We start from the raw sequence: 9,765 nt of genomic DNA, 5'->3' as shown, positions 1-9,765 counted from the left end.
AGTAAGTTAATGGCATTTTTCCTTTTTTTAAAATGTTCTTTTTCAGCTTTGTTATAATTAAATAATGTACTTTAAACATTATTTTATTTAATTGTAAAAATTATTTTATGGATATCTTCTGTTTTTGCAATTAGTGATTATTATTATTATTATTATTATTATTATTATTATTATTATTATATAGAAACTTTGAATATAAAATCAAAATAAAATGTTTTGTTACCAATATTTTATACACCTAATATTTATTGTATCTTATTTCTTATATCTAAATTACTTAGACCAGAATGGTATAAGCTATTAATGTGTCATCATTGGGCTGAACATTGTGAGCAATATTCCGTCTTGTACTGAGATAACCGTTTACACTGGCATTATGAAAGTGTAACATTAGGCATCCTGGTTTAATGCTGTAGTTACTGTACTGTCCAACTGCAAATCATTTGTTTTCCAGCTGCCATTCTAGAATGCGCTGCCAATGGACATCTGCAAATGAAGGATTCTAGTTTGCATCATTTGACAAAAAAACTCTTAATCAACTACAGTAAAGATGTCAGACCTGTGAAAAACTGGACCCACACTACCACAGTATACATAGATCTCTTTGTCCACGCTGTGTTAGATGTTGTAAGCTATGATCTACTTATACATCTGTTTATATTACAGTTTGTGAAGTCATTGTTGTTTCGGGTTAACTTTGTTTTTAATGGGCAGTCATACAAAATGTTTGCTTTTAAAATTGTATTTGACTTAGGTATATATAACTAATTATCTAATTTACTATTTAAATAACACATTTAATTTCCCTCCTCAATTTGTGTTATTGCTTTTTCAGAATGCATCCATTATTTTCTCATTGCGGCTCCATTATTCCATTTTCTAGCTTATATAAGTACAGTGGAGCTTTTCAATAGGGAGCTACTGTAGTGCAATAGAAGATAAGACTAAGGGCTAAAAATATTCTGCCTAGTTGCTTTTTGTTGGCAAAAGGCCACAATATATCTGCCACTTAAACCTAAACTAGAACTAATGAGAGACTGGTAATATTTTGTTAGCCTTCAATTTTCTGCCCTAAGACCATATACATGCTGCTCTATGTTTTCAAATGTGCTGAGATGAAAAAAAAAAAAGTTTGTATAAAGTTTGTTGCTGTTCCTATAACCTTTAGAGGATAAATGGGGCTCACCAAAACCACAAGATATAGCATGCTCTGACAAGCCCTGGGTAGCTGGTATCTCTTGTCCCTCAGCATCAGGAGAGCCAAAGGATCTGCTCTACAATCTAGCACCCTGTGTACTGATAACACCTACCATGAAGCAGTCCGATGCCTGATCAAGGTTTGTAGGTACAAATCTGTTGGATAAAGCAACAGTTCAAAACTGCAATAAATGCACTTGTAATGCACTAAATTATTTGCAAACTGAGCACTTATCTATATGGGACAGTGCATAGTTGTGTAGAAAAGGATGCAGGTTCCGAAGGGAGCAAATGTTGCATTGGATGGTGGGAAGTGTTCCTCGCTGTTGTGGGAGAGTTGTAGTGATGCACCTAACTATTCACCCATTCAGCTAAAATTAGATTTTGTGGCAGAGACCCTGCCAGGTCACTTCTGAACTGCTGTCACATACTATCTTAATAATTTATTTATATAGCGCCACTAAATCCATAGCGCTGTACAGAGAATATTTGTCACTCACATCAGTCCCTGCCCCATTGGAGCTTACAGTCTAAATTCCCTAACATGCACACATACAGACAGAGAGAGAGAGACTAGGGTCAATTTGATAGCAGCCAATTAACTTACCAGTATGTGTGTGGGAGGAAACCGGAGCACCCGAAGGAAACCCGTGCAAACACAGGGAGAACATACAAACGCCATACAGACACGGACCTGCCTACCCAATGCTTTATCCTTCCATGGGCAAAACCCAAAAGAACATCTCATCTGTACAAAGTAAATAGATGAAATTAATGTAATCCTAATTCAGCACATTGTTACATGTTTATAATATGTAAAAAATTATTAGTTACAAAAATATATAAAGCAATGATGAGCAATTTAAGCAGATGATGCCCCTGTATGACTGCAACTCTAGTTCAAGGCCTATGACAAATTTGGACCTGGGTACAGGATTTTAATGTTCAGTTGGGAGTGGAGTTTATATGTAGTTGAAGGTGTTCTTGATTATGCTAGTTGCAGCAATGCTTTTAAGTAGCATAAAATGGTCCTAAGAAATATACCATATTGAATGTTGCTCAAATCAGTATATTTTAATCATTTTAGCAAAGTCTTTCGCTCCTTGTATGTGCACTTAATGTGCAGTCTGTATAAATAGTTGCAGATATATCAATAGATTTTAGTAAAGGAAATTTAAATATTTGTCACTGGAATCCCTGATGCACCCTTACTTTCATGAGTTAAATATAATTAATGAAATATTAATTAGCATATTGAGTGGAATACAAAAAATAGTAAAACAGTGTAGAGGAGGCCAAATGTTAAAGCAGGTCATGCTGGTGACATTTTTTTACTTGTGCAAGATGTGTGCAGGGCCGCCAAGAGGAACTTCGGCCCCGGTACAGCAACTTCTTGGGGCCGCTTCCATAGACCCTGAAGGGGGCATGGTCACACCAGGTTGGTGGCTCCTCCGACTAAACAGCTAGGACAGGACCCAGCCAGCAGTGTCGGACTGGCCTGCCGGGGAGCCGGGGTATCCCCCGGGAGGCCCTGTTGCCTGATAACCCCGCCCTCTTTGTTGGTGAGGCAGAGCAGAGAATTACCGAGTTGCGGTCAGTCTACATATGAAACGGAGACTGTCAAACTAATCCCTGCCTACAGCCAGCACGTGAGAACACTTCCTGCTCCTGAGACAGAGAGAGGCAGAAATGCTTCACAGTGACACAGATCTCAGATTACTCCTTCTGCTGTAGTTGCAGGCGTCCTGTAGTCATAAAGTTGCCATCCTAACTGCAGTGTGAGTCCGTGTAATCAGTAAGTAATAAATCGTGCAAACTTCTCTAGAGCTCTCCACTGTGTGACCTCGGAGGGAGGGAGATAAATTAGAATGGCTTCATTGCAATATACGTCTTCAGTGCCTCTATAAAAGGATCCTATTGCAGCTGACCAATGAATGGATTCCTAATAAACTAGTAACCAAATTCACTGTTTATATCATGTTCCATGTTTATTTGTTTTCAATCAATTGTGGGACTCTATTCCCTATAGAAGCATATCTTAATCAGAATAAAACACATTCAGACAGTTAGGTCCTTATAGGATTGCATCTGCTATATGCTTTAATATTAATGTTTTGCTTTTGTCCTTTGTAGTGGCATTGGATTATTATTGAGTGTACATTTTGTGGGTAGATCATTTTTTAGAGTCCTGTTTTTATTTGCCAGTGTCTAGAGTGTAATTAGATTTATGTAATATTTTAAATGTGCATATATTTTTATGCTAATAATTTTGTGGTCTCCATAGTGCTTCATGGATATATTAATTTTTAGTCTATACCCTTATATTGTGGTTTTCATATGATGAATGGTTGATCTCTAGTACTGTAGTATAGCATTTGTTTTCTGTGTACACTATGAGGGGAGAGAACACTAACCACAAAGAATGGACAGCACACAAATAGCTGATGATGATTGATTGTATTCAATTCATCCCTCCCCTTTCCCTGTCTCCCCTGTTTCACACAGTGCCCTCCATGCTGCATTTGCTCCCCTTCACTTACTTTCCTATTGACTTCTTTCTTCTCTTCTGTCTTTTCCTTCGCGGCTCCTCACTGCAAATGTCCTCTTTTTCTTTATGGACCATACTAAGGTGCTATACGTTGTCCTCCATGGCCTGACCCCATCCCCTTTAATGACTGACCACAACCCCTCTTACAGTTGGCCACACCCCATTGTAGTGGGCCCCTACCGCTGCATTTCCCCCGGTGGGCCCTTCATGTCCCAGTCCGACACTGCCAGCCAGGCCCAGGCTGCCAGCCAGATCCAGAACCCCAGTACTTTGTACCTGCTCCCCATCCCCTCTCGGTGCCCCTGGATGTGCGTTTGACCCCCTTTCACAGTAATGAACCTGAAAGATATGTGCAATGTAAAATTATATATATAGGTACACTGCAATTCCGATTGTTTATGAAAGACCTTTGTGTAACTTTTATGTGTTTTTCTGCTGGTTGTGCTATATACTAATGTTTTGTTCTGGTGGATTTGTCATGTAAATACATATTATATTGTTTATTGACATGATACTACTGCTATTATAAATTATACTGACTATACAACAAATGTAAATGTGTTGTTTGTATATTAATTGCAGCAATGCTGATCTCAATCAGGCAAACATGGCTGCAATATCTTTCTAGAGTTAATACCAAGTCTAGTAAACGAGCTTCTACTCACACGTATTCTATTATGAAGAACAGCATTTTGAACCCCTGAATAGCATCATTCTGCTCAACATCCTGATTAATGACTCAGCAACTAATTAAACTTGCCGGAGAAGCTGGTGATTTGTTTAATGTGTCACCTGAAGGTGACGTTCCATTTTATCAAAGATAAACCAGGAACAACTACTCAGACAACAAGTAATCAATTAAAGTGCTCACTGGTCTTTGCAACAGATTTATGACATAGGTATTGAGTGAAGTCTGTTTATTTCACGCTTATAATTAAAAATAAAAATGAACATAGTATTATACAGTAGTTATTGAGGTCACATAGTGACCTCAATTTATCATGGTCAAGTACTTGTTGCACTGATAATATTTTTTTTCAGGCAGTTGTATCTGGTAAAATGTAAACATGCAAATTAATCTTTTTTTCTCTAAATGTGCCTTTTTTTCTGTACACTGAGCAATGATATGTCATCTTTCTATATCCTTGTTTTATTCCTGCCCTATTTACAGCAGCACTACCACCTAAAGTGATCCACCAATGAGAAGTCGCAATGTCTGTGATTGTGGCTTCTCATTGGTCCTTCCACTCACCCCCTCGACTGAACTCCTGGGTGTGTAGTAGAGTAGTTTTAAATGTATCTTCTTTTTACATAGCACCAAAGTAAGTCATTCTTAAGTCCAGTATCTAGTGAAATTAACTAGGTAAAAATAACTCAGTTATTCCCGTTCACACTGCCTGAAAAACCAGGGTTATTACCGGGCCAAGCCTCGACGACCCAGGTTGAGGCTCAGTGTGAACGGGTCCCTTGCTAATTCCCGGGTCGGATGACCCGGAAATTAGACTGGGTCTTCTGGAGAGTAATTCCGGGATCCGAAGCGGGTAGCCCCCAGTTTTAGCCCCGCCGAAATTGTGACAATCGTTTAGGGGGTGGGGCCAAAATGATGCAATTCGTCAAGCCCCACCCCCGCACGCCCACCTCCCCCGGGATCTCCCTAAAGCAAATGAGGAAAAGTTGACAAGTATGTGTATGATGCTGTAGTTGGTCAGTTTGCAGAGTTTGCCATGCAGTACAGTTGTTATTTATTGCTCTCTCTTTCCATAATCCCATTACCTTGTTTCAGAGATATCCTGTCAATCTTTGTGAGTTATTATTATCATCTCACAGCACAGTAGTTTGGGGGCGTGGCCTAGCAGTAAGAGACATGTGCGGTATCATTGGGGACGGAGTATAATATCATTGGAGATGTGACCAGGTCTAGAAAGGTTTTTATTTTTACAGAGAGCAAAGAGGTGGAAGTTACAGCACACTATGTGGGAGATTTAATTGGTTGCAATATGTGGCCAGATATCACCATGGTGTCTGGCTGTGGACTTTGCCAGGCGCCGGCTATTAGGGGAAGGAGTCTTCGAAGCCATATTGTGCCGAATTGAATCTCCCCCATAAGTTTGTTCATAGTTTGCACTGAATAAATGATATACCTGTTTGTAGCATTGATTTCTCCTGTGCTAGACACAAGTAAGCAAAGACAATGGATGTATTTCTAGTCCCTTTATTTGAGGTAATATGTATTATCTCTTCCAGGATGGACAGAATCAAAAGCTGACAACCAGTATTTGGTATCGGCAGGTATGTATTACTCACTATTACACACTTTTGCTGAACGCCTATTTCTACATATGTTGTACAGTTTATAGCTTTTATTTTCTTAAATCTAGATGTGGAAAGATGAATTTTTGGCCTGGAATTCGAGCCAGTTTGATGGAATTGGAGAAATCTCCCTGCCGCTCACTGCCATCTGGGTACCAGACATCGTTATTAATGAATTGTACGTAAGAGATAATGTCATAGAGAAGTAGCTCAGAACTATTGTATTGTATTTGGTGACAACCAACATGCTTTCAAATTCAGACTTTGATATTTCTGCCAGATTCAATTTCTAGATGTTTTCACCAGCACAACCAAATCATGGATATACATATCATCATTAGCTATTTATATAGTGCAACTGATTCCGATACAGAGAATTCACTCAAATCAGTCCCTGCCCCATTGGAGATTACAGTCTAAATTCCCTAACATACACACACACAGACCAAGAGAGGTTTGTTGAGGTCAATTTAATAGCAGCCAATTAACCTACTAGTATGTTTTTGGAGTGTGGAAGGAAACCGCCGGAGCACCAGGAGGAAACCCACGCAAACACAGGGAGACATACAAACTCCTCACAGATAAGGCCATGGTCAGGAATCAAACTCATGATCCCAGTCTTGTGAACAGAAGTGCTAACCAACAAGTCACCGTGTTGCCCCCAGCAAAGATTTTTTGTAAAATGATTTCCTGTTATAAACCTATGGCGTTTGGACTTATGATACCCTGAATTACATTGGCTCAAAGATTAATTTAAAGAGTGGCTGATCCAACTGCCTGCACAGTACATTTTGCCAACTGATCAGTGTACACTTTTGTGTATTAATGACTTGTGTCTCCTTGTGTGTTCACTTACTTGAGGCACAGTTAGACGTGGACGCATTTGCAGATATGACTTTTAGGAAGCATTTCCCTTATAGGTGTTGTAGAGCTGATGCTGCAATATGGAGTTATGATGGTTATTATTATCAGCAGAACTAGCTAGCTGCTTCTGATTGGCTGCCTGTGTATTGACCCCTTCAGCTGCTAGTACTATTGTTAGCATTGTGGTTTTATTATATGATGTAGCAGCCATCTATTACCATTACTTAATTTACATTTCTATGGGGATTACTGCAGAAAAATTACTCCCATTTGATTTTAAGAGAAAAACAACAGATGTTTATATTCAATTCAATTTAATACACATGCTGCTATATATGATTGGCTTTATATAAAGAAATAATAATAATAATTTTATTGTATTTATGTTTGTACTGAATTATATCTTATAGGCAACATTCATTAATAACATTGTCAAGAAAATATTATCTCTTGTTTATATGACACTTTATTATATTATTTTATTGTGTACAAATAGGGTAATGTGATTTTAACATTTACTGCAAACACTGGTAAGCCTCTGTACTCGACGCTTTCCCTTGCCATCTCTATAGTGGGGCGTAAGTATACAAATTTGTTGTGCTTGATGTACACCTGGCACAAATGGCACTACTTGCTTAGCTTGATGATTCATCTGGCTTAATGTAGGCATGTAAGCTTTTTTTAGTGCGTCTTTTCCCTACTTACATTCTGAGTGCATATGCATCTATGTTTAAATGATCCCAATAACTATAAAGAATTATATGACTACTTACAGGGATGTAATTCTGAGCTGAGTTTAGTAAAGAGTTTTCTCTACACTAACCAATGGGGGTCTTATCTCAAACAATAGGTATATCTAACTAAACCTTATTTTTAAAGCAATATTTGCCCTTCTCCATCTAGCAGAATGTGAGATAACAGAGACCTTCCATGTTCAAGAGACCTCACCCTTACCAATGCTATACTGCTTTTTGCCACAGTATTGACAACTGGAAGTTTAAACATATTCAAACAGTGCTATATTATTAACTCCTAACAAAGAGGGATCTGATCCAGACATTGTGGTAGTCGTTGGAGTGGGAATATTTATACTTTTATTCCACCCTCCTCCAATCAGAATTACTCCAGAGTTCACTGTATGAAGAATATAAAAGCTATTGGTCCCAATTATACAAATTAAATGTACCACAACAGAGTGAATTTGTCTAAAAGCATACATGAATTAATTGTACCATTGTCGTATCTTGGCAATGCTGGTGGTCCTGGGGATGATTCTAGCACCATTATACTAGTTGAAGAGAGGGACTTGCTACAGCTGTCCCTTGTATTCATGTGACAGACTCAGTCTCAGTCTTGTGTGATTTTAATATTTGGTAATAATGTAGCTTGCAATAAATAAATGTAACAATGCAACACACAATATTACATTATATTATAAACCTGAAAACAGGTTAATTGTTCATGTTGTATTTTTTTTGGGCTTGTAAAGAGAATAGAAGTAACCAAAATTTCATCCCTGTAGTGTGGAAGATGGAAAGTCACCTGATTTGCCCTATGTCTATGTCAGCTCTTCTGGGACCATCAGGAACTACAAGCCCATGCAGGTGGTGTCAGCATGCAACCTGGAGACTTATGCCTTCCCATTTGATATACAGAACTGCAGTCTGACCTTCAGCAGTTGTTTACATACAGGTAATGGATCCTACCTTCCTCACATTTCCACAATGTACAGAAAGATTCATACATGGTGGCTCAATACCTCACAAGGCCACAAATGTTTTGCACATGGGAAACCAGGAGCAAACTGTTGTCTTGAACTGCCCTCATATGCCGATATACTCATTTTAATCATTCAGTTAACATTCTAATTCTATAAATGGTCTCCTCAACATATCTACCTAATTCCTATATTAAACAGCTTGTAGATTTAAGAGAACACAATGCATGTAATTTGTTTTTCGTTTAGATACTTGTTTCTATTTTCTCTATATTGTTTTTCTATTAAACAGAGCAGCTAGTTCTGTATGTCCTCTGAACAGCTATCACATAGAGAAACATGGATTGCTGGCATCTGTGGCATAGCCGTAATGTTATAGCACTCACAACTGCTACGGGGCCCTGACTGATAAAAAGCCAACAGGCCGCTCATCCCATTGGCTCTGCTGCTGAACTCTAATAGTTTACAATATTAGGGGTTGGGTCCTGGTGAAGTTGTACCATAAAGCAGCCTGTTACACACTGGCTATAACACTTAAGGGGCTACCTATTTGTAAACTGTGACATCCAATCAAGATTGACAGAAGGGAAAGCATCTGTAGGGCTATGCCTAATAAGCATGCAGGATCCTTGTATCCACAACTACAACTTGAACTGATCCCAAATCATGCTTAAATGAATGGCAGCTTCAGCAGGCGGATGGGGGTGATTACTGGACATTGATGACTAATAATGGGCAATGGTGGCTGTAAAATATACTGGGAAATGCTGTGTAATACTGGACAATGGTTGAAACATAATGGGCAAATCTGTGGCCAACACTGGGCAATTGTTACTATATAGTACATGGGGAAATGGCAGATAGATAGCTCTAGAGTATACTAGACAGTGGTGGATATATATATATTATATTGGACAATGCGTGCTCTTATATACTGGGAATAGCCAGGGCCAGATTAACAATGGGCCTGTTGGGGCTGCAGACCCAGGCCTCTCCACAAAACTAGGCCCAGACCAGCGTGGAGTAAAAAAAAAAAAAATTTTTTTGTGAGGGCACCTGACGTGGGCAGGGTGGTGAGGCTTCCCTGGTTGCCACCCTTTACTTTGTTCAATGTTAAAAACCTGAAAAT

The 9,765-nt window shown here is 38.8% G+C and overlaps 1 protein-coding gene across 1 annotated transcript in view; it reads left to right on the top strand.

Moving 5' to 3' along the window:
* The first annotated feature begins 463 nt into the window (after nucleotides 1-463).
* The window catches only part of HTR3B (5-hydroxytryptamine receptor 3B), a 31,377-nt gene continuing 22,075 nt past the window's right edge, over nucleotides 464-9,765 (top strand). The window contains exons 1-4 of the mRNA XM_075191236.1: nucleotides 464-627; nucleotides 5,990-6,034; nucleotides 6,124-6,233; nucleotides 8,442-8,611. Of these exons, the coding sequence (XP_075047337.1) occupies nucleotides 493-627; nucleotides 5,990-6,034; nucleotides 6,124-6,233; nucleotides 8,442-8,611 (460 nt within the window). The 5' untranslated portion in view covers nucleotides 464-492. The remainder of the gene's footprint in view (nucleotides 628-5,989; nucleotides 6,035-6,123; nucleotides 6,234-8,441; nucleotides 8,612-9,765) is intronic.

The sequence above is a fragment of the Mixophyes fleayi genome, chromosome 11 (assembly GCF_038048845.1).
Source record: "Mixophyes fleayi isolate aMixFle1 chromosome 11, aMixFle1.hap1, whole genome shotgun sequence".
Taxonomy (NCBI): Eukaryota; Metazoa; Chordata; class Amphibia; order Anura; family Limnodynastidae; genus Mixophyes; species Mixophyes fleayi.
Note: the sequence above shows the minus strand (reverse complement) of the source record. Positions and strands in the feature narration are given on the sequence as shown.